The following is a 25828-nucleotide window of genomic DNA, read 5'->3' as shown; positions in this document are numbered from 1 at the left end:
AAAAAAAAAAAAGAGCGAGGCCTGACTGCACTTGGCAGGTTTTTTTTATTGTTGAACTAGCCTGAAATGTTCTTCTCAAGTGAACACTAGCGATCTAGGCACATTCCAGATATGTACACGAGTGTCGACGCATGAAAGTTTTATTTGTGGTGATTAGCTGTTACCCCAGCGACCACTTGAAGGCGAAGGCTATATTTTGTTCAGTGCTCAGTCCATGTGGAATATCCAGGGTGAAAACTGCGCGCTCAGAATAAGCGACTTTAAATTAAAAAAATCTATTTCATCAAGCACATAATTTTATCCCGTTAATCATAAACTGAATTGGTAATCGAACAGTAGATTAATTAGTTCAATGCTGTAGTTAGGTACGGATAGATTCTAGAGTGTGGCAATTTTTTGTTCAAAAAGTTAGCGTGATTTTGAATAGGTGTATTTTGGACATTTTGTATGATGACCCAGAGCAGTTCAACATCTGATAAATTTCAAGGCAGTGGACGTTCTGTTGTTAGCGAAGAAAAATTGATGGTAATTTGAATTTTTTTTACTACTATAGCTACCTATTTGTATGTATTGTTTGGGTGGGTAGAAAGTAGACACGGCATAAGCTGTGATAGCCTAGTGGTTAGGACGTCCGCCTTCCAATCGGAGGTTGGGGGTTCGATCCCGGGCACGCACCTCTAACTTTTCGGAGTTAGGTGCGTTTTAATAAATTTAATATCACTTGCTTTAACGGTGAAGGAAAACATCGTGAGGAAACCTGCATGCCTGAGAGTTCCCCATAATGTTCTCAAAGGTGTGTGAAGTCTACCAATCCGCACATGGCCAGCGTGGTAGATGGCAGACTATGGCCAAAACCCTTCTCATTCTGAGAGGAGACCCGTGCTATGTAGTGAGCCGGCGATGGGTTGATCATGATGATGATGATGATCGTAATTTTCAGTGCGACCAGTGATTGTCTAGTGGCTAAAACGTCGGCCTTCTTTTCGAGAGGTAGTGGGTTTGATTCCGGGCACGCACCTTTCGGAGCTATGTGCGTTTTAAGCAATTAAATATCACTTGCTTTAACGGTGAAGGAAAACATCGTGAGGAATCCTGCATGCCTGAGAGTTCTCCATAATGTTCTCAAATGTGTGCTAAGTCTGCCGATCCGCACTGCGTCAGCGTGGCAGACTATGGCCCTTCTCATTCTCTGTTCTCATACTGAGAGGAGAGGGGAGACCCATTCTCGGTAGTGAGCCGGCGATGGGTTGATCATATTTTGAAAGAAGAAAACCACTACACCGCTATAGTTTGGTTTCATCCAATACTTTACTTAAATCTACCGAAAGATAGATCGCGCTGCAGTTAATCAAATAGGGCCGCGCGAAGATAATCATTTCAATTCATTAATTTACTTAGTAATTTTTAACTAGGATGTACTAAACTAACTTACAATCCACCATTGACTCACTGACGGCTGTTTTAAATCCATAAGTACTAATATTAATGTTTATAATTATATTTAATATTATAAATGCGAAAGTGTGTCTGTCTGTCTGTCTGCTAGCTTTTCACGGCCCATTCGGTTAACCGATTTTAATTAAATTTGGCAGAGAGATAGCTTGCATCCCGGGGAAGGACATAGGCTACTTTTGATCCCGGAAAATCAAACAGTTCCCACGTCGTTTTTAAAGCCTTAAATCCACGCGGACGAAGTCGCGGGCATCATCTGGTCATTCATAAAGACAACATTCATGTCCCGCCAAGCCAAGGTTTCCATTCAATAGGTGTCCCGCAAAGATTTTACATAGGTGCACTTTGGTGCAGTATGATATAGCCTTACTACGTATTATACATAGTTCACCCGCCCGCACTGAGAATTTGGTCTGTGCCCGCCCGGCTTCGCGCGGGTGGGCTTACAAAATCCATACTAATCCATACTAATATTATAAATGCGAAAGTGTGTCTGTCTGTCTGTCCGTCTGTCTGTCTGCTAGCCTTTCACGGTCCATCCGTTCAACCAATTTTGACGAAATTTGGTACAGCGATAGCTTGCATCCCGGGGAAGGACATAGGCTACTTTTTATCCCGGAAAATCAAAAAGTTCCCACGGGATTTTTAAAAACTTAAATCCACGCGGATGAAGTCGCGGGCATCATCTAGTATTATATAAATTGATGACCTCCCTGGCGCAGTGGTGAGCACTATGGTCCTATTAGTGGGAGGGCCCGAGTTCGATCCCTGGTAGGGGCAATTTGGGAACTCATAATTTCTAAATTGTCTCTGGTCTGGTCTGGTGGGAGGCTTTGGCCGTTTCTAGTTACTATATTACTATTGCACTTAGGTACCTAGAGTTTATAGATAACTACAAGGTTATGTATTAGTTGCCCTCACTAAGTTCTTACTGACCCATTTTATATGACATGCATTACGCGTGTATAGCACGACGAGGTCAAGGAAACTGAAGTGTAAAATGGTCTGTGACGGCAGGTGGCGGTGCGTGTCCGACCGCTGCGCGCTGAGGAAGGTCCCCGCATCGTCCACGTGGTCAGCGATAAGGTGACCGCTACATCCGCACTTATTGACTCTTCCAGTTACTTATGCAATTTGTTATTACCTCATAACTATTGAATACGTATATATACTTAGTGTCCATGATATTTTGATTTAATTTTCTTCTTTTCTCCAATTTTAATTACAACTTAAGTGTACCTATCTGAACTTAGCGTAAGATAGATACCCACCTCAATGCTTACCTTCCTATGTGATAGTTTATTCGTAACGATTAACGTATTTAAGCACTATAGTACCTATCAATTTCATTATTATATTTAACATAGGTATAGTACGCGACAGGTCGAGATAGCAATCGGGGTGGGGACGCCCGCATACCCGCACAGCCTCCGCGTTATAACCCGGTGCGGGATAGCGCAGATGACATGCGGGTGTGCGGGCCGTCCCCCCGCCTCATACCTCCGTTACCGCCTCATACCGATTGTCATCTCAACCTGTCGCGTACTAACGCGACTAGTAGAGATGACAATCGTGATATATACCTACCCAACATCAATGTACCTTCTATTTACTTACTATCATTATTATTATTTAGTGCCATTCATTAATTAAATACCCGTTCATTTCATTTGAAATAGATGCTAGTTCTGGAAGAAGAGGCGGACATCCGAAAAGATGTGCTCCGCCAGCGTCGTCTCAATGAAAAGCATTACGTCTACGACCGCGTCTTTGGCGAAGAAAGCACACAAGTATCTACTTACAGCTTTATTTTTGTTTTGTCTATGCGAAGATTAGAATATAAATAACTATTATTCAAATAAACTTTTGCTTACTTTTGAATCGTCAAATGCATATACTTACCATTGGTTCGGAATGCCTTTCCTTCCGAGAAGAATCGCCAATCGGCGGTTGCTCTTTTCAAAGGTTCGATTTTCAATAATATGCCATGTACCTATAGGTAATTGAAATAATTGCAATCGTATTATATGCATTAGATACCTACTTAGATTTGTTCAACTTATGGCAAAGACAAAATTGATTGCGGAATTTTGGTAAAGATTATAGGTACTCATTCCCCTAAACGACTGGATTTTTTTGATGCCAGAGCGCAGGAGTCGCAAACTTATGATGATTTCTTGCTTGCCACTTAGGTAGAAATACTAGAAAAGCTCTAGAAAATCTCAAGGGATAGATTTCATGCAGTTCCGGATAAATAATTTGGGAAAAATTGTCGCTAGTTTTGTATCGGCATTGGAAGTTCTTAGCTGCTATAATCCTATTATAATAAATTGAAGCATATTGTCAAAACTACATGCACTGTCATTATGTACCAGGAAGAAGTTTACGAAGCGGTATGTGCGCCTCTCGTCGGCGACACCTTGAACGGCATCGCAGGAGCAATCTTCGCGTATGGCGCCACCGGGGCCGGCAAGACGCACACCATGACCGGGCTCATGTCCCGGGCCCTAAACCATCTCTTCACGTCCATAACGGAGAGTGATTTACCTGACTCTTACGAGGTTGGTAACTGACTTATTATTAATGGGCCTTCAACTTGTCAAAATAATGATTTATCTAAGTTAATTTCGTGTAGAGGTTATGCAAAGACTACTTTTTGCTATCACCGTTGTTATCTAATTAGCTATTCACTATCTAACTTTTGTAAAAGTCCTTGTAAATTATCGAAGGTTAGGTACTACATAGTTTAAGTAACTCAGATGTGACAGTAAACCTGTAGGTAATAATCAATTAGGATAGATGCTGGACTAAGGTCTCTTGGGACTACAACACGCCCGCCACGCTCTTGCGCTGCCTGAATTCAGCGGCTCCCTGCAACTCGTTTAATGTCGTTTGTCCACCTAGAAGACCTGCACCCGTCTTCCAACGCTGTGCTTTCCGGTGCGAGGTCACCAATCTTGGGACCCCAATGTCTATCGGTTTTTTGAACAACCTTGCCCTTGCGATTTCAGCTTCGCGACTCATTGGGCTATGTTGGTTATTCTGAGTCTCCTACGGATCTTCTCATTTCTAGTTTGATCACGTAGAGAAACTCCAAATAGGTCCCTCCATCACCCACTGTGTGACTGAGCTTTATTGTGAGGCTCATAGTTACCGACCATAATAAGTATTATTATTATCTACTAGGTAAGTGTGCTACACTAGGGAGCTACAGGTAATATTTTGACAAAAATAAAATCACGTAAATATCGATTTAATGCCAACATAATCTAATCTTTACCTAGGTATATTATAATTTTGGATTTTGGGTAGATAAGTGTCAAGGTTGAGATTTTGTTATAAAAATTGGTTATATTCCTAGCCAAAAATAGGCAATAGCACTGCATTCTGCAGGTTTAATGACATCTTCTTGTACCTTACCTTGCAATCCCACGGATTACGTGGGATCGGCACAACATGTCGTCTTCTTCCACTCACTTCTGTCATCCGTCAACGTAGGTACCTATTATCCACTACTTTTACACGCATATCCTCTTTCACGCAATCTATCCACCTTTTCTTTGATCGTCCTCTCCTCTTTTTTCCGTCCAGGTGTATATTTAACATTCTTCTAGATCTAGTGACATGGATTTCTTCCCTCCGTATTATATGCCCATAAGATGCCAGCATATTATTATCCCTTATCTTTTCTAGCACTAGCTACTTTCAAATTTCCCCTTATGGTATATATTCAATCCTTCTCTTATCCATCCTTGTCACACTACACATCCATCTCAACCATAGATCTCGATCGCGAGGGCTGTGAGGTTGTGCAGGTAGATATAGGTACTTACTCACTACTAACTATATACACACATATACACTAACTATAACTATTCATCGTCATCATAATCATCATGATCAACACATCGCCAGCTTACTACAGAGCACGGACTCGCCTCTCATAATGACACGGGTTTTGGCCATAGACTACCACGCTGGCCAAGTGTAGATTCCCAGACTTCACACACCTTCTAGAATATTATGAAGACCCCTCAGGCATGCCGGTTTACTCACGATGTTTTCCTTCACCGGGAAAACAACTGATATTTAATTGCTGAAAACGCACATAACTCCAAATATTTAGAGGTGCGTGCCCGGGATCGAACCTCCGACCTCCCCATTAGGAGGCGGACGTCTTAATCGATGGGTTAACAAGCAGTAAATATTAATATTTCATATAGGAGCAACAATAATTCCCTTACATAAGTGCGTCCGGTTAAACCTTGTAGCTATGCATATCAGCGGTAACATTGAGGTCATTTTAAACTGCAGTACAAAACTATTAAACACATGCGACGTTATAAATATCTATCTACTCATGTGGTTATAATCTATCCAAAATAGGCAGTTACCTGCCTACACCTATAGGATTTTAATTTAAACACTAAGTATTTATCGAACAGAAATCGTCCAGTTGCCGTTTTAACTTTTATTATAAGTAAGTCTAAAGGCTTAATTATAGGCGCTAGAACTTCAAAAAGAAGGAGGTTCTCAATTCAGTGCGGTTAAAAATACTTCATTGGTAGCAATATAAAAAGATATTGAATTTAGTGTTTGTAGTATTCGCACGTTTTCTTTATTAGCTGCTAGACGAGGTCGTTCTACTCCGTGCCATTCTTATTAATGCCTTACAATGTATACACACCTTCGTGCTGTAAACCGTACAGACCTATGTACCGTACTACTTATAATATTTATCCTTTATTTTATTTTATTGAACCACCAACACAATTATACAAATTATTCATTATTCGAATAATTGATAAGATACTTTTTCATCGACTTGTAATAATCGGATTATTAATTATTATCGGACTAACGGTCTAACCGTAAAATCCATAGATAACAAAGTAATACTTATTATAAATGCGAAAAGGAGTCTGTTTGCTAACTTTTCACGGCCTATTCGTTTAATCGATTTTGATGAAATTTGGTACAGAGGTTATATGTTGACCCGGAAAATCAAAGAGTACCGGATTTAAAAAAAATTAAAAGTCTATCCGTTTAACCGATTTCGACGGAAGGTAGGTACAGAGATAGCTTGCATCCCGTAGATGGACATATGCTACTTTTTATTGTGGAAAATCAGTTCTTATGGGACTTTCAAAAAAACCTAAATTCACGCGGAAGAAGCCGCGGGCATCATTTACCTGTCCACTCATTATTTAATAATGATTCTTTTTTTCTAACCTCTTTTACTCCTCTGCCTTACCTATGTACTTGGGTCTTGGTATAATACTTTCCCGTTTACCACTCATAAGTATGTAAGCCCCTATTGAAATTTATTCGCTTTTCGTGTAAATTACATACCAAACCTTGGCCGGTCGGAAACTCCTACCTCATACTACTAACGTAATTTATCTGGGTACCTAAAAGTTAACCTGCCACTTTTAATAAGAAGCGGGTGTTTCTCCGGGTGATTCCTCTGGCGTAAATTTTTTTTCACTTTTGACCAGGAAGTATCCCATGAAATTAAGGATAAGTAACAAAAAACATATATTATAAGTATATCAGTTTGGCACTCGATTTTATAAATCCTTTAAAAAGTTACACGATCCGTGACCAGCGACACACCAGCCGCTGGTGTGCCTCCTTGGAAGACTTGCAGTTACCGCCTGAGTGAGGAGCTTTGGTCTCAATTCTTATTAATTATGCGATACCCTCGAATAAAGCACGCGTCGTAGTAATCAGTTTCGCGCCGGACAGCTCTTATTTTCAAAATTATATAAAAACTAACAAAGGCAAAACTCAAACATATTTATCTACTAGCTGATGCCCACTTCATTTGCGTGGATTTAGGTTTTTAAAATTCCCGTAAGAACTGTTTTCGATTTTCTGGTATTAAAATTAGTCTATGGCACTCTTCAGGTCTTTACTCGTGCAAAAAAGCATGTCGATCCGTTGCTACGTTGAGGCGTGATTGAAGGACAAACCAACAAACAAACACACTTTCGCATTTATAATATGGTAGTGATAATATGGGGGTAGTGATGAGGAAACCAAGTAAGTAATATTCTCTCCATATAATTTCCCACGATATTAATCTATAGTAATTTAATTCAGATATTGTTAGATTTATACAAGAAAATGTACTACCTAGTCGACCGTGTGTAATGGGTTTACCTCCGCTGTCCGTCCGTCCGTCCGTCCCTCCTGAATAAATTATTTACTGAGATTGTAGTTTCCGCGGTTGGCGATGGGGGCGATGGGCCACGACGATGAATGATGACCTAACGCCCTGCACCCTCTTGGCAAGGTCACAGCCTACGCTCGACGCTCGCGTAGCGTGATTGACACATGGGAATGGGGGGAATGAAAACAACGGAGTGACATTTTAGTCAGTCATAACTCTAGGAAAAAAATCACAAAAAATGGAAAGTAATACAATGATTTTTCTATGACATTTTATTGATCATCCCAGTTCCGGTTTCACACGGGCAGGTTTCGGCTAACCGATTCCATGTGTTGTATTGTACCTATTCTAATAATTTACAAAACATTGATATTAAACCATCAATACTAATAGGGATCAAATGAAAATGTTTGTAAAATTATATGTACTTATCTAAGTACCTACCTACTATGGTTTTAAAAGGACAGAACAAATGAATAATGAACAGGTAGGTATTTAAGCTGATTATCCTAGTTTGATACACTAATTGGGATTGATTTGCTGCTACCTGTCGAGGAGTATAGATAGGTACTCCTCGCCGGGTAGCAGCATCATTATTATTATACATTTATAGGCACTTTATTGGGGTAGGTAGGTATAGCCTACGGTGCCTATAGCCAGATATTACGACGCCATAAAGGTTAAACGGAGTCCGTAGGTTTACTTAAATATTCATAGTAATTTTCCTAACACGAGGTAGGTACTCCATTAATGTCTAGCACGAACCCTACTTGGCACCTTTCAAATAATCCTGTATCTACGTAGTAGGTACCTACAATTATCTAAATATATAAAAGAGAAATACCACTCACTCACTGACTGACTGACTGACTGACTAATCACGAAATCTCAGAAACTATAAAGCCTACAAACTTGAAATTTGGAAGGTAGGTTCTTACTAAGACGTAGGTGTCAGCTAAGAAACGGTTTTGAAAAATTCCACCCCTAAAAAAAAAGGGTGCGAAAGGGGGGGGATCGAAGGTTGTATGAAAGTCCTATGTTTTTGGAGTTAAGAGACGTGAAAATCGACATTTAGGTTATTAGCTCTAAATAATAAAAATCTGTATAATTCAATTTGGGAAATTCCGCCCTTAATGGGTGGTAAAATAGGGGGGCAATGTTTTTATAGAAAAGTTTTAACAATTGTTATTTTTACTTGAAATTTGAAATGTAGTAGGGGGTAGGTATCAGATAAGAAAGGATCTAACTAAATTCCCCCCCTAAGGGAGTAAAATGGGGGTGTAAGGGTTATATGAAAATCCTGTTTTTAAAGTTAGAGATATGAAAATTGGCATTTAGGTATTCTGGGTTCCGTGTCTTAAGGTGAGACTGAGTGAGTAGGTAAGTGAGGCCTTATGCAGCGGGAAAATTTCATATCTCATGAAAACCAGTACGCGGACGCAGTCGCGGGCATCTGCTAGTAATATTATATTATGTTTAAAAGTAGGTACTTAGTAAACCTTTTGGCATATTACATATTCTGTGCTTTTGGTTCAATGTTTAGTCCGCGATAGGTCGAGATAGCAATCGGGGTATGAGGTGGGAGCTCTCGCACTAAGCCATTGCGGGCGAGTGCCGGTGACTTGCGGGTATGCACTGTGCGGGGCGTTCCCTCCCCGATTGCAATCTCCACCTGTCGCGTACTATACAATGGAGGGAAACCTAGGTATGAAATGTGGGCGTGGCCGATGGATGCATACCGAACGCTCTTGAACGCCTTCGCTCTAGAAGAATCAGCGAAGGTGAACGTATCGGTAAGAGAGATTAAGGAGGTTTGCGACAGAGGAGGGATATGGAGTAGATTTTTCGGTAGGTATCTATCTAGAGAATTCGAAATGATCAGACCTGTAGTACTGTAATAACTAATAAGTATGCTGCGGTAAAGAATGTCGCTCACGAAATGAACTTCAAATCAGTTTTTGTAAGTCTAGTCATCTAAAATTTATCCAATTTTATTTTATTCAGTTACTTATTCTATGACTTGCGAGCAATATAAATAATATGTTTCTTTTATTCTATTTACTAAGTACTTAGGCAAGAAACTTAAAGACAGTACATACCTAGCATATTAAAACTACGTTGCCGCTAACCTTTCGAAGTATTTACCTATAAACGTTCTATTATTATAAATTATTTCTTGCTTCCGTACTTAACTCTACGTTTGTAATGGGCTAAATTGTAAAATAATAGTTGCCTTTTAACATTGCAAACGACAAGGGTAGTGAGATCATTTGTCATCGGGCGTTAGTCGCCACATTTTTATATGCTTACATACCTACCTCCTATTGATCCTGAATTTTCAATGTTTCTAAAGCAAACGTCAATTTTAGGTACGCCGTACGACTGAAGTTCCTTGAAAACCACATGTTTACCATGTTCACATGTAGCCTAATGTATTTTTTATGTAGGAACGTTAACATGCATGATGTGTAATACTATATTATATAGGTACATATTTCTGTTTCGTATGAAAAATGAAACTACGAAAATCGTTTTCAACGTAGGTACTTACCTATATAATAAGTAAATGTATTTTCATATCAAGTGTTAAAACTACGAACACAAAAACAAAACGAAGTTTTTATAAATATATAAAAACTTCGTTTTTCCAATTCATCTTGCCTGAAATCTAATTTACTTTCTTTTACGTCACCCTGTTTGTTGCATATCACGAGTAGGTATCATAATAGGTATAATGTGATAAATTGGCAAACTTGTAGATAAGGTTTACATAATGTGTAGCTATAGTCTGATATAGTCATCAGCTGATTGTTTGCAAACAATGGCGATTCACGCTACCTTCTTTAGGAACGTATCTACCTACTGAAAAGGCACTTAGGTACATACTTTAAAGATCATTAGGTACTACCTTATCAGATAGCGGGTAGCGAAATTTTAAATAGGTAAAGTGTTTGCAAAATGGATATCTAATCTGAGCCCGTATCTACCTTTCTTTATATAGCGGCCGCCTATGGTGAAATTTCTTACATATAAACAAGAACTATAATCTATATTAAATAAGTATACTAAATCCTCAAAACACAGAAATAAGAAATAACAGTAGGATAGGAGCAATTCCTATCGCGCCGCGCCGGTTCCATAAATTGATGTTTTTTTAAAAGTGAAATTCGATTAATACCTATCTAATGCTGATATTTTGTTCTAGGTGAAGATGTCCTATATAGAGATCTACAACGAAAACATACGAGATTTACTTAATCCCAGTCTGGGTCCGCTAGAATTACGTGATGAGGGCGGTAGTGGACCACCCGTTGTTGCGGGGTTGAGCGAGGTAATCTTTTGTTCCCCTCCTTTTCAAGAAAAGTGAAAAGTTCGAAAAAGAGAAAACAATGTGGTTTGATAGCGTGACGCGTGATAGCGTGGGGTATAGTATGGATATGTAGATAGAGTTTATAATATCACGTAAGTACCTTCACGCTACGAAATTTTAAACTATGTACGTGTATACCTAGTTATAATAAATTTATATAATGAGTAAATTGATAACCGATGCAATGGTCTTTTGTATTCCATCTCGAGACTAGTAAATATTTGTTTTAAATCAGTACCCTTATTATAAATGCGAAAGTGTGTTTGTTTGTTGGTTTGTTGGTTTGTCCTTCAATCACGTCGCAGCGGTGCAACGAATTGACGTGATTTTTTGCATGGGTATAGATAAAGACCTGGAGAGTGACATAGGCTACTTTTTATCCCGGAAAATCAAAGAGTTCCCACGGGATTTTTAAAAAACCTAATTCCACGCGGACGAAGTCGCGGGCATCAGCTAGTTTTTTATAAAATAACAAATTATTGTATTAAATTATTTTGTAAAAAAAAATATTAAATTTTCAAGTCTATGATGTTAAGTACATCATGTTACATATAAAAATCCTTTCGTATAGTTCCGTCTGTATCTTGTACCTATTGTTTTCCTGTAAGGCATCTGAGTGCAATAAAGGTTTCTATATAAATAAATAAATTTAAGTGTCTATTTAAATCTCTGCGATTCCCTATACCTATGTCCAGCTTTGTCTTCCAAGTTGCAAAGGTAGAAGTTTTTGGGAAGTTCTCGTCGCATCCTCGTTGCGTTGAGCTTGCAATCATTTACGATTTAAGTAGGTAGGTACCTTCTTCGAGTCGTGGTTTTATGTTTCTTTCCTAAGCTTGTACAAGCAAAAATGGTTTTCTCAGGTGCGTGCTACTGACGCAGCTCACGTCGCGGAGCTGTTAGCGAGAGGCGATCGCGCTCGTACCGCGGAGGCCACTCATGCAAACCAGCAGTCCTCACGGGGGCATGCTTTATTGAGGTACATTTGCTATTATAATGAGGGAACCAAAGAAGAAACTGACTGTGACTGATAATATATTACCAACACGCAGCTACAGCATATTGGTACTGGCAAATATAGCTCAAACCGCTCGGGAGTCTTCCTAAATTAGGACGTCCTAGTTACAATATTATTTCACCAGGAACAGTTCCTGAATCTCTATGGTTTAGGAGTGTTGTACCTTGCATCATCAGGTTTGAGGAGCTTGCAGTTGGAGTGAACGGCATGAAGCCGTTGCTTGATACCTAAAATATATTCCACCATCAGAAATTTCCGAAACCCCACGGCTTAGGAGTTCAGTACCTTGCAGCATCAGTATTGAGGAGTTGGGACCCGACGTTCAGTGATGTAGTCTATGCTTGGTACCTAAAAAAATATTGCATCATCCGTAGTTCCTGAATCACTATAGTTTAGGAGTGCTGTACCCTACATCATCAGGGTTGAGGAGTTGGGACTTGGAGTCCAAGCATAAAGTCGTTGCTTGGTACTTATAATATTAATTGACTATGAACACTTGTTGAATCTTGATAAATTAGGCGGGCAGTAACCCTGCAGCATCAGGATTAAGAAGTTGGATCCAGAAATTTGTATGGGACCACCACGGAAGCTAATAGAATTAAAAAATATATTTGCAAATCGGTCCAGAAACCTCGAAAAAATTGGTGAACATTAAAAAAACGAGCCGAATTGAGAACCAAAACTTTCCTTTTTGAAAGTTAATTAGCATTTCATGCTGAAATGCTATAGTAAAATTGATTTTCTGTCGCTTGGTATTTTAATGTTGTAGTATATTTATATTTATGAACTCAAAATTTTCTCTTCTTTCATTTGACACCCCACTCGACATGATAGCAAAAAAAATTTAGACCCCCACATTTTTGAGTGCAACATCCGCCATATTAATTTTATTCATTTAAAATGTAGCCCATGCACGAGCCTATGTTACCGGATCATAAAAACGAATCAATTGACACCTCATTACCACCTCATACACACATACATAGACTGCCAAAATCATAACCCTTCCTTTTGGCTTTGCCATAGTCGGGTTAAAAGACCAGCCTGAATAAAAGTGATGCTCTCGAATCAGAAAATCTTGAAAAATATCAGAGCTGCTGTAGGCATTCTGAAATAATGTAAAAAAGTTTAACTAATTACAGTACCCGGCAGGAAATATTGTACATCGACCTTTAGACAGAGGAAGTGATTTCGTAGAGCGTTGTCTCTATCGTTGAGACCGACAAATCCGAAAGCCAAAATCTCATTCTAAAGGCTGATATACTCTCGCTTGCTAGTGTAATATAATGAATTCTTCCTTGTTGTCATTAGTGTATCAGTGAGCAAGTCCGTTTCGAAGGGCGTACAACGTGGCAGACTTTTCCTTATCGACCTGGCAGGCTCCGAGCGTGCCGGGCTGCGCGCGCGCCGGCTGGAGGGTGCGCACATCAACCGCTCCTTGCTCGCACTCGCCAACTGCATCATGGCTCTTTCAGGAGGCGCTAGGTACAAGTACATTTTGTTTAACATCATCATCAATAAATCACCGACTTACTACTGAGACACGGTCTCCCTTAGAATGAAAAGGCTATAATAGTCCACCACGCTGACCACTTGTGGATTGGCAGGCTTTATACTAATAACTAACATATAGAAAAAATTTACTATACACTTTGACGTGAGATTTTTTACACCTTTATTACCTGTTATCTCCCAAAGTGACCATGACCCAAACAAACATCCAAACATATGTTCCTCCCAGTGTTGGGGACAATACGCAGATAAACTTTCAGCTTTAAAAAATAAGGAAGGTCTGGCACGTGCGGGCTCTTAGGCCATTACCACTTCCCGGCTAGTGTACCTGAGTCCCGGATATTATCTAGATGAGTTGGTCCTCAGGTACGTGAACTACCGCGACTCGAAGCTCACGCGCCTGTTGCGCGAGGTGCTGGGCGGGCGCTGCCGCACGGCCATGGTGGCGCACGTGTCGCCCGCCGCTGCGCACCGCGACACCACGCGCTCCACGCTGCACTACGCGCAGAGAGCTTCTGCCATCACTAATAAAGTAGGTATTGTCACAGAATAGATGAGTTGGTCCTCAGATACGTAAACTGTCGCGACTCGAAGCTCACGCGCCTGCTGCGCGAGGTGCTGGACGGGCGCTGCCGCACGGCCATGGTGGCGCACGTGTCGCCCGCCGCTGCGTACCGCGACACCACGCGCTCCACGCTGCACTACGCGCAGAGAGCTTCTGCCATCACTAATAAAGTAGGTATTGTCACAGAATAGATGAGTTGGTCCTCAGATACGTGAACTGTCGTGACTCGAAGCTCACGCGCCTGCTGCGCGAGGTGCTGGGCGGGCGCTGCCGCACGGCCATGGTGGCGCACGTGTCGCCCGCCGCCGCGCACCGCGACACCACGCGCTCCACGCTGCACTACGTGCATATGTCACACCATACAGGTTCGGAAAGCAGCTTCTACTGAGAAGAGCCAGCAAGAAACTAGGCAGTTGCTCTTTTAAAAAACAAAATGTTTCATTTTATTTTATTCAGATACAAGCCCTTGACTGCAATCTGGCAAGTGATGATGCAATCTAAGATGCAGTAGCAATCTTAGATGCAATCAAGTTCGGGCCTACTTATATTTAAAAATAATTTCAATAAATAAAATGTTTTAAATTTTGGCTGTATTGCCTAGTGATTATGTTGAATTGTTAGCAACTTTTACAAATTTCGATAAGTTTGATAAATTATAATTTTTCAGGTTGAACGCGAATTAATTGAAACTCCAATGCACTTATCGCAATATCGTACGGTAATAAATGAACTAAGGGAGGAGATTGCGCGTCTCAAGACTAAAATGAAAGACGATCGATCAAGGTACGTAATTTAATTAAGTAGGTACAATATACCGACTTCTGCACGAAATTCTTGTAGAGTAGGGAAGTTAACCATTTATCTACTTGGCATCGTTTCTCATAAAAATTAGCATTCCAAAGGGAACGGCGATCAAAAGCAGACGTTTGGGATGGAGATCTTAGTGATGAAGGACCAAGGAGGTGGTAGGTTATTTAGGTATGGGCTGGGCAGCGCGTTCATTGAGCGCGTAGGTATATAAGTGACCGAGACTATATATCTAGAGTATATATCTTCGCTTATTTTTATTAAATAAAATCAATGCACATCTAGGAACAGAGAAGATCAGCAGAAAATAGAAGAGACCATAACAAAAGAAGAGTCGGAAGAAAAAACGGCCCACTTGAAATCTCTGCGCGAAGCGATCGTGTCCACCTTCAAGCAACAGATGCGGCTGCGGCGCCGCCTCATGGAGCTGGACAGCAACCTGCTGGGGCTGGCGCTGGACGCCGAGCGCCAGCACGCCACCATCTCGCACTGGGAGGCGCGCTTCAACAGGCTCTACAAGCCCATCAGCTTCACAGGCTCCAGGCTGAGCACGCAACAAAGCTATAGGTAGGAGTGAAGTTTGTCCTGCCCTGTGTGTGCCCGCGCTAACCGAGTGCGGGCGAGCGCGGGTGTCGAGGCGTCCCACCGCCTCATATCTCGATTGCCATCTCGCGTACACTACCTATACACACGCATACACACCTGGCGCGCATTATAGGTATGTGTAACATCATCGTCATTATCAACCGATAGACGTCCACTGCTGGACATAGGCCTCTTGTACGGACTTCCGCACCCAACGGTCTTGCGCCTCTTGAGTCCAGCGGTCCATGGGATTGTGTGTAATGTAACGTTCTGACGACTTTAGGCCTACCTGGGACGAATTTCTCAACCTTCAATTATTATTGATTCCTAGAATTAATTTTCCTTCAGAGGTGGAACGGGCAGTGTAAACAGCATGGGCAGTGAGCGTGCCGAGGCAGAAATAGCCGTGGAGCAGGCGTGGGCCGAGCTCGCGGCAGTCGAGCGCGAGCAGGAGGCAGCGCGCTCCGAGCGACACCGGGTGGAGCGACAGCTGGAGCAAGTGCGACTTAGGGGCGCGCAGCTGGAGCAGGTAACTGGCTGGAGCTTCGAATCAGAGGTGGAGATGGAACTGTAAACGCACGCCGTTTACAGTAGGTATAGGCAAAGAGGGCGCGAAGGCAAAAATAGCTGTGGAGTAGGCACAGGCATGGGGCGAGCTCGCGGCAGTCGAGCACGAGCAGGAGGCGGCGCGCTCCGAGCGATACCGTTGGGTGGGGAGCGGCAGAAGTGGAACTGAAAGAGATCGTCGAGTAAATGGAATACAACTCTCTCTATGTGTCGTATTCCTCATTGCTGAGGGTCGTGACCCCTTTCCCGTAATAACATAATGGTAGGAGTTTTCTTGAGATAATAATGCGATGGCTACCTAGATCTTTCCGCATACGACTCGACTTAGGGAATGAGATTTTGACTCATACAAGTTATATAGTTATTGAGGAAACGATAAGGCTCAATTCGAACTTTCAAAATGGGTCACCTATCCGGTTACCAATTTAGGTCAACTTTGCTTAACAATTGTAATCGATTGATATCCATTGTCACAACTAGGCCACACAGACACACATCCCTCACATAAGTAGAAGTCATAACATTTGACATAACTATCTCGTTACTATTGCTACATGTGCTAAGGAGCTGCCGGCATACATCGAGAGCGGTCCGGAGCGCGAGGTGCTGGCGCTGGTGTGTCGCGTACACGAGCTGGAGGCCGACAAGCTGGCGTTGCAGGGCGAGCGCGCGGCGCGCGCGCACGAGCTGCGGCGCCGCGACCTCGCGCTGCAGCGCCGCGACGCGCAGCGCCGCCTCACCGACGAAATCATCACCAGACAGCGACGCGCACTCGAGGGTAGGTTAATTGCCTAGTGGGAACAATTTTCTTCTGACGAATATTAACAGCCACGGCAGCCAATTTCAACGGAATTCTCTAAGCTTGCGTATAACTGCAATCAGCTGGTGTTAAATTTAAAGTTGGAGCCTGCCTAGAATAGAACGTACCTAACGTACGTATTAGAATATAGCCATGTTGGGAAAGCGGAATGTTTCGGTGTTCCTGCATTTCATATTCTAGCGGTGCTGGATATATCACATGAACAAATTGCGCAAAAACAGGTTGCCCCTTTCTCCCTCGCTGTAAAAGTCCGATGGGACGAGAGTCCGATAATACCGAAGAGAGATCAGGCGCAGGTCCAACACGTTTACCGAGGTTGGAGGCACGGAGCTACTTAACATCACCAGCTTCCCATCTCTGACCTGATACTAAGAATTTCTGGACAGAAAAACCCAGTTTTGGCCGGTCCGGGCACCGAAACCGGGACCTTATGATCTGCGGCCGATGAAGCTAGTAACTATAATATAGTAATAGCTCTAACTGGTGTCACGTAAGGTCCTATACCTAAATGTCGGTGTACAATGTACCTACACCCCGAGAACTTACATTCCTATAGCGAATATTTTGGTAATTTGTTATATGTACCTACTTACCTACCAAGTCGTAATATTTGGCATTTGCAGAATTTGGTATCGGAGTCCAGCCTGATTTATCCCAGTTGTACGAGCTCTACCAGCAAGAAATTCATGCTTCCACTTACACAGAAAGTAATGAATATTCGCCGTATCGCCTACCACCTATTTCTTCCAGGTAATATTTTGTTGCTCAGTCATTAGAAAATAATATTATGAGTAATATACTTTAGACTTAACAATTAGACCACTGTCGGGTACAGGTTTACACATTCGCATCACGAAAATTAAAATGTAGGCGATTTTAAGATATTTCTTCTGAAGAGGCTTGCACAGGCGCAGACATACTTAAGGTCTTCTAAGTCCTGATGTGCAAGCTCATAACTACGCAATAACCGGAAAAAATTAGGTCTTTATATTTTTACGACACAACGTAGGACTTTCGTTGTTTCTTATAAAAGATATTAGAGTTTATTAGATCCAATTTATTTGATTATTTTAAACAGCGTGTCAGAGATAACATGGTCGGAAAGCTCCAGCGGGTCCGGGCGCGGCTCCAGCTCGGGGTCTGGAGGCACTCTGGCCCTGGACCACCATCTGCCGCAACTAGCGCCCACCCCGCGCCCACGTACCAGATACAGGTATTCAGAGTGTTTTACAGGGTTTGTGGGATCTAACGCAAGAACTCGGCTGGCGTTCCTCCTTTTGAAATAACTTCGGAAGGACGAGGCGAAGTCAAATTGCTTTATTCTAGGCCTGAACAGTAATGTATTATTACGGTATGTTTCAGTCACGCCAGTGCTGCGACGCTGAAGCGTTACTCTAGTGACGACAGTCTGGTGATCACAGCACCCCGTGGCAATGACAGAGCAGCACCTTGAAACGACATTAATTAATTTGATCGGGTTTTTCTTAAAGTGCATCTACTTACATACATACAAGTAGAGGCGAATATAGGTGTTAATCGCTGGCAAAATGCTGTCAAAGGTGAAAATTGTAAAACGTAAAAAATACCTAGGTACTTTGTAGAGATCGCTAAGGTATGATATTGATGAGAATAGATCTAAAATAGATTTTTCAAACAACGGCTACTTTGCTTGGTATCTCTTACCGTAAAGCTATACTGTAAATTTAATATTCTTACCATATAAGTGTATTAGATTATAGGTAGTTACTTAGGTATACTTAATAAAATTTTAACTAAAGTATTGTCTTGGTTGTGATACTCGTAATTTATCTGAAAAGCGGTGGCTATTAAAATAGGTGTAATTTTCGAGAAATCTGTAGTATGCTCTACAATCGTCTCCAATCTTATTGAACTCTGGCCCTTGTGACAAATCTGCGCAGTAGGTACTAAACACCTCCAAGGAGTCCTAAATATTCAAACCTTAGTGCATGTTTAACATGTGACATGCCAGAGGCAGAGCCCAAGAAAAATAGCGAAGATTGCTATATGATAGTCCAAAAAATTATTAATTAAGCTTTCTATTCAAAGTGAGTATCATATTATAGGTACGCATAGTAACATAATAAGTAGGTAATTAGGTATTGAATGTTTGGACTATGGCCATTATATAATATAAAGGCGGTTATTTTCTAAATGGTTCAGGTTTGGCCTGGTTCGGGCTACCTTCGCTCAACTGGGTAAGTAGTTGCCAACTTAAACTGTATCTACCGCCAAGTTACGAATCACGATAGCAATATGGCGTTCCTGTGAACGACTCTATTTAGGTAGGTACCTACGTACAATAGCTACCATTCAGATTGACGCGTTTCAACTTAGTTATGCTTACAGTGCGACAAGGCTCTTTTGGCACGTGGCGAAAATAGGAACTAACTTTGCTGTCAACCGTCAAGTGTCCCCTTTGTTCTTGTTTGAATAGTGACTTCGTTCTCCAACAGCGCCTCCCTGTCAATGTCATTCAAGTGCCAAAAATCCTTGTCGCACGTAATTGTAATGTTTAATTAAATGTTTGATTATTTATTTACTAATAAAAATAGTTTAAATATTGCTATGATTTTAATTTTCCGAACATAGGTAGGTACAAATTTTCTTTTTCAATTCCGTTCAGGATAAAAAATTCACCAGCTGCCGTTAAACTAGACTACACAGGAATAGAAACTGTTTTAATTCAAACCCTTTACTAAATAGGTACATTAATTTTTAACATCAGATAACAAGCAGGTTGAATATTCTTGTAAGTAATTTAATATTAATAATGCCTATAAATAAAAATTAATTTCTTAAGGTACGGTTTTTAAATACTTAGTTAAAAGATAAGATTAAAGTTTTTCTAAGGATTTCTCTATTTACAATTTTATCATTAGTTATACTTATTAAAGTTACATATTTAAAGTTCACACAATGCATAATCATGTACCTACCAACTACGTACCAACCGAATAGTAAATGTAGGGTAACAAACCAAAGGTACAATGTAACAAGTAAGTACTTAGGCTCACCTTCCATATTTTTTTATAAAAACTTATTGCTAACGTTAATAATATAATTTTAATAAATTACACATGGGTCTTTCAATAAATCTATTCTAAGTTTGACTATATTGGGGCCGATTCTCTTGTACACAATCTCTAAACTAAACTAAATTAACAGGTCTAAATTTTGTGCCATCCTTTTCCGCAAGCAAAATTATGAAAGGGATAGCAATAGATTTAGGCGTGACATTTTAGTTTAGTTTATAGATTGTGTACAATGGAATTAGCCACATTGTATTCGTAAGTATTTTTTTAAATACCTAACATCAGTTATCATAATACTTACATACATAATACTTAGTCACTAAATAACTTAACTCCACGCTAAATTATTTTGCCTTAAATTATTGCTTAAAAGTATCGGGAACTAAGTAGGTATCATACAAAAAATAAATAATGTATAAAAATGGATACATTTTTATCACTATCAGACCTTTATCCTAATAAAATGGCATTCAAAGTTTTTCAATAAAATCTAAAACTAAAGTCTAAAACTAATTTTATTAATATTTTTGGTCCTAACTCCATCGCGGCATCTTTTACTTAATACAGTTTATAGGCACATACAAAAGACTTAGCAATTACAATGACTTTTTGCCTTTAATTCTACTAGTCACTAGACCTTCAAAGGCGACAAAAACGTTTACTTAGTTAAAAAATACGCCAATTTAAGAAAACTTGTCTTTTAGATTCGAGAGAAGATTTTATAGTTAGGTACGAAAAAACTTATTTATTTACTAACTACCTAGCGGAAATTGACATTACACATAATGTAGGTACCTAACATAACTAAAAAACTGTTCAGAATTTTTAACATGATTAGATAAATTGGTCAGTTTTTTGGGTTTCTTCATGTATAATACACAACTAAGAGGATTTTAGATAGGAACATTATAATTATCTCTATTTTATTGGCGTGCGACAATAAAAAACCGGCCAAGTGCGTGGCAGGCCACGCGCAGTGTAGGGTTCCGTATTCAAAAGTTTGCTGGGTCAGCTAGTATAACAATAAATCAATCTAAACTAAATGAAACGAATAGGATTACGATCATCACAAATACAATAGATACCTACAATAAAACTATAATATACAATAATATGCAACTCATAATATCTACGTACAATAATTAACCCCCAAAACAGATATAACTCCTTAACCTGTGAACCCTACTTAGCCATGATGATTTTCCTTTAAAATTGATTATATATACTACTGCTGTGAATTTTTTCACGTTCCTATATACTACCATTTGACTGATAAAGAGGGGGACATTATAAAAATACCTATTCAATGATATCCCACACTATGGGGTAGACAAGAAAAAACAAATCATCCCCACTTTACATGTAGGGGAGCTACCCTAAAAAATATTTATCACAATTTTATTTCACCACTTTGTCGGCGTGATTAATATATTTTATACCCATGCCAAATAACAGACTTCTAGCACTAATAGTCTCTGAGATTAACCGAGGACGGACGGACATGGTGAAACTAAGGGTTCCTTGTTTACTACGGAACCCTAATAAAAAGGATTTAGGTACTTATTGAAAATTACTATAATTCATTTTCGTGATCTAAGGCCTTCTAGTGGTACCTATTGAGACCTATCAGATAATATGGCAATAAAGAGCTACTAGATATCGGTCCGTGCGCACTTTACTTTACAATCCTTAGAATACTTTGGCGTTCGCACACAGTGCAGAAAAGTACCTAATCAATAATCATAGACAATAGACAAAAGTCCAGTACACAATGTTGAAGAAGATGAAAAGAAGCGGGAACAGGACGCGGGATCGCTTGTCGATCCAGGTGGCGATCTCCTGCGGAGTCATTTGCGTCCAGGTGTGCTTGGGCGGCTCGTCGGAGCCATCACTGCCGCCGGTGCGCGGCCGGCCTCCGGCTATGAGCTCGTCGTAGCTCTGCGTCGTGATCGTTGGTAAGTTTAGTGCGGACGGAAAACTCTGCAAAATTGAAATGAAAAAATCAAAGACATTTATATACCTACCTACTTATATTGAAGTTAATTTTAACGGAGTTCCCCCAAAATCCGTTCAAATCACACCAATTTTGGACAGTGCTCGTAAATCTTTTTGGCAGAGTAGGTACCTACGTGAAGTTGGCTAATTTCAGCTCCAATCACTGATTTTAGGTTGAGGAAGAGCAGTTGTGCGGGAGCTCACTAGTAGAGTAATCTTTGAATGAAGAAAAAGAAAATGAGAAGATACCTATTACGCATCCCACTACATAATTATCTACGCCACTCTATGCCAAAACATTCATTGCTACTCACACCTCACAAAGACTGTCTGTAAAGACTGACAAACGCTTAATAAGCACTATTGTTCCCTTCGTCATCCGTTATATTACAAAGTACTCTGTGGTCATCCGCGGAAAGAAGTTAAGTAGTAGGTACTTACCCATAGCGCTCTCCCTGTTACGTAATTCCATACAAATGATAGAGACAAAAATCTCAATGGGTGCTAATCATTTTGAGTCACCAACCAATACAAACCAACTTCTTTCCGCGGATAGAAGACAAGGAAAGTGGGCATGAATAAGATGAATAACTCTATTGTCTAGATAAGTAGGTATATCTCACCGCCAAAAACATTTAGGTCCGTTTTCACAACCGCTAGATAATCTTTCTTTTCTTAATATACGGCTTTTCTCAGTGCTGTATATTATCTAACGGATAAATTTGACATTTTGACAGATTCCCAATAAAAAATCTGTTATAACGTCAAATTCATTCGTTAGATAAAGTTTATCTGGAGATGGTGAAACAGGCCCTTTATAATAATACAAAGTTACTAATACATTACAGTTAATAAATACTTAGAAATAAGTAGGGTAAAATATCGTCCTACCTTGCCTTTTCAAACGCAGCATAAATAAAATAAAAAATATATTAGGTAAACCAAGATTTAAAAAATATCTATACGTTTATATGCAGTTCTTGAGCCATTCGGATTTCTTTGGATGTCTACGTCATAATAGCTATCTCTATGCCAAACAGCCAAATAGTTTTTTTTCCGTAAAAACCACAGGATTCCTTCAGGATAAGGAATGATTTTTTTTATTGATAATACTCCATAACTCAATCAAATCTGAACCGATTGTAACAATAATTTTTCACAGGAGATACAAGTCAGTTTTATCAATTTGGTGAAGATCTAATGAATATGAAGGAAGGGATTCCTCATTCAGATCAACCTTGCTATAACAAGCTATGACAAAAGGATTTTTAAGAATTTCACCTGAGCTAAGCCAGAGTGGGTCGTTGGTCCATATAAAAGTTTGAAAGAAATTCTACTTATAGGTATAGTCATTATTTTTCCAACAGTAATTTGAGGGATGAAAGTCACCCAACATAATAAGTAATTCAATGCCCCGACGTGCCTTTGGTACTCGTAGGTAAATACCTATATATTTTTCTCTTTATGGCAGAGGAATATTAGGCTAGGCACCATTAAAAAGTTACTTACATGTACAGTAAGGTAGTTATTATATCCAGGTCCAGCTGGATCGCTGCTAGTTTCTTGCTGTAATGAGGAGCAGGATCGCGACTTGGTGAGTTGAGGCGATGATTGCAACTCCTTCTGTAACTCCTTGCGCGCCAAGCGAGGGGTTAGTGTGCTCTTTAGGATGTACTTGCTGTTCACCTTCTTTAAGTTCACCACTTTTCTGCAATTTATAATTTGAATATTATTGATAAGAGGGAAAATAAAAACTTTCATGCTAAGTATATCAAAGTAGCAGTAAATAATTGGCGTGCAAACTATTATTGCCAATGACAAATCTTGCTATACTTAATAATTCAATTTCAAATATGCAGATCAATCGTTCAAGTTCATTTGTATGATGGTCCTCGATAAAAGAAAGTAGCTATGCTGAATTTAAGAATTAATGTACATTATGTAGCGATGATAGTTGTCTTAGTGTGCAATTTTTATGTGGCTTAGTAGGTAATCAATTCTAATGTATCAGAGACCAATTAAGAGAGAGAGAGAGACAGAGAGAATTCTAATGTATGTATGTTGGGCGGGGTGTAACAAGCTTTCAGCTCGTTACCTTCTGCTCGAGGTAAAATAGAGTAAATTAAAAAAATAAACAATAATTAAATCGTACTTTCTGCGCCAAATTGTGTTGACGAATGCGAATTCCACAAGAGCAGAGAAGATGAAGCCGATACAGCCTAGGAACCAGATCTCGCTGGCTTTGATGTAGGAGACCTTCGGCAAAGTCTTGGCTTGTGACGACGCAAGTGTGATAAACGACAACATAGTGCTTGTTCCTGAAATTAAGGTTATTACGTTTATTTTTGGTGTATCATGTGACGCTTGTCGTTATGCCAATTTGCAGATTGTGTTAATTTGTTGAACAAATCTATATCTACTGATATTATAAATACGAAAATGTGTCTGCCTCTCTGTCTGCTATCTATTCATGGCCCATCCGTTTAACCGATTTCCACGAAAGGTACAGAGATAGCATGCATCTCGGAAAAGGAAGGAAAATAAAAGAGTTCCCACGAGATTTTTAAAAACTTAAATCCACGCCGATGAAGTCAGGTAAAAATGAAAAATCCAGGAGGAGTTTCATCTAATTACAGTTTTTTGATTTTTATTTGCATTGTAAACATTTTTCGGGCAATCGAATGCCGCGTGAAATTACGCTTAGAAAATACTTAGGTATTTATAAAGCAAGTTTTACCTAAAGTGATTCTTGGTGCTGAAGCATCGGCCTGCAACCAGAAAGTAACCCATGACATCGCGACAATCATCATGGATGGAATGAAGTAATCCATAAGATAATAACCGACTTCTCTTCCCAGCTTAAATGTGAACTTTAGAGCGCTGTAATTTCCAGCTGAAAATAACTTTAGTTTGAGTAAATTTTCAATTAAAAATGAATATTTTTAAAAACGTCACAAACACGCAAAACGACATTACATCTACCTCCTCCCAAACGCATATTGACAATATCGCCTCGCACAACGGATTCGTTCGTCCAATAGTCCAGCAAAGAGTATTCTGTTAGGTGCAGTTCCGTGGAAAGTCGGACTGGATTGTCCTTTTCCCACATCAGACGTAAAATTGATGCATTGTATTTCCCTGAAATATGAACAAAAAGCTTAAAGACATACTTTAATATATACAAGTTGGTACAATGGACCTGTTTTTCTTTTGTGTAAAGGCAAGTAAATTTTTCAGACTGACTCAATTTCTCTGGTATGGCTTTTGGGACTTGGTATGTAGTACAATATATTATATCTTAACTCAGGTTTAGAATAGGTTGCGATTATATTTCAGTGTTACTGAAAATAACTGCTAAGCATTGATCCCAATGGTCTTGGTCCGCAACTGATCAAATTTCAGGGCATAAAGAAAGCCCGCTTGATAAAGAAAACCTCTTGTAGTCTAGTAAGTGCCTACCTAGTAGGCAGTGGCGTGCACAGGATTTCAAGCCAGGGTATGCATTTAGGTATAAACTTATTTTCCGGCAGGTTTTAATGAAAAATAAGCATTGATTTTTTACAACGCGGGTAAGCAGTGCGTTTATGCCTCTATGAGCTGCACGCCACTGCTAGTAGGTACTAAGTGAGTACATTCATCAAATCCAATATTACACCATGCCCATTGCACATGCTTAGCTGAGTTATTTAGAAGTCATTAATTATATTAAAACAAAAAAAAAACAACAACAATCTTTTAGATATTCATCTATGATTAGATAAGTATCTAATCTAACTAACATGTTATTCACCCGTTTTTTTATGAAAATACACTTATCAAAGATATAATTAAAAAATCTACATAAATTGAGCAATATATTTATAATATATATAGGTATATAAGGTACCTAACTACTTAACTATACTCTATCCA

General features: G+C 39.8%; 2 protein-coding genes across 4 annotated transcripts in view; one reads left to right on the top strand and one right to left on the bottom strand.

The window, feature by feature from the left end:
• Positions 1 to 129: 129 nt before the first annotated feature.
• Kif19A (Kinesin family member 19A) lies at positions 130 to 19687 on the top strand. Of its 2 annotated transcripts, XM_034974483.2 has the most exons (15): positions 130 to 525; positions 2470 to 2538; positions 3132 to 3242; positions 3828 to 4013; positions 10833 to 10958; positions 11858 to 11973; positions 13324 to 13497; positions 13891 to 14056; positions 14757 to 14872; positions 15182 to 15463; positions 15830 to 16010; positions 16613 to 16826; positions 17492 to 17618; positions 17947 to 18081; positions 18231 to 19687. In XM_034974483.2, the coding sequence occupies exons 1-15, from the start codon at positions 448 to 450 to the stop codon at positions 18319 to 18321; spliced, it is 2172 nt and encodes a 723-aa protein (XP_034830374.1). In that variant the 5' UTR covers positions 130 to 447; the 3' UTR covers positions 18322 to 19687. The 2 variants fall into 2 exon arrangements, with proteins under 2 accessions (XP_034830374.1, XP_069358521.1); XM_069502420.1 differs by lacking the exon at positions 13324 to 13497.
• The window catches only part of LOC117988013 (pH-sensitive chloride channel 2-like), a 31459-nt gene continuing 25078 nt past the window's right edge, over positions 19448 to 25828 (bottom strand). Inside the window, exons 4-8 of one of the 2 annotated variants that reach the window (XM_034975113.2) lie at positions 24899 to 25054; positions 24654 to 24809; positions 24069 to 24234; positions 23426 to 23624; positions 19448 to 21901 (exon numbers count right to left, since the gene is read on the bottom strand). In XM_034975113.2, the coding sequence (XP_034831004.1) occupies positions 21662 to 21901; positions 23426 to 23624; positions 24069 to 24234; positions 24654 to 24809; positions 24899 to 25054 (917 nt within the window). In that variant the 3' untranslated portion in view covers positions 19448 to 21661. Of the gene's footprint in view, positions 21902 to 23425; positions 23625 to 24068; positions 24235 to 24653; positions 24810 to 24892; positions 25055 to 25828 lie in introns of both variants that reach the window. The other variant, XM_034975112.2, reaches the window with a different exon arrangement.

The sequence above is a fragment of the Maniola hyperantus genome, chromosome 13, assembly GCF_902806685.2.
Source record: "Maniola hyperantus chromosome 13, iAphHyp1.2, whole genome shotgun sequence".
NCBI classification, from domain to species: domain Eukaryota; kingdom Metazoa; phylum Arthropoda; class Insecta; order Lepidoptera; family Nymphalidae; genus Maniola; species Maniola hyperantus.
Note: the sequence above shows the minus strand (reverse complement) of the source record. Positions and strands in the feature narration are given on the sequence as shown.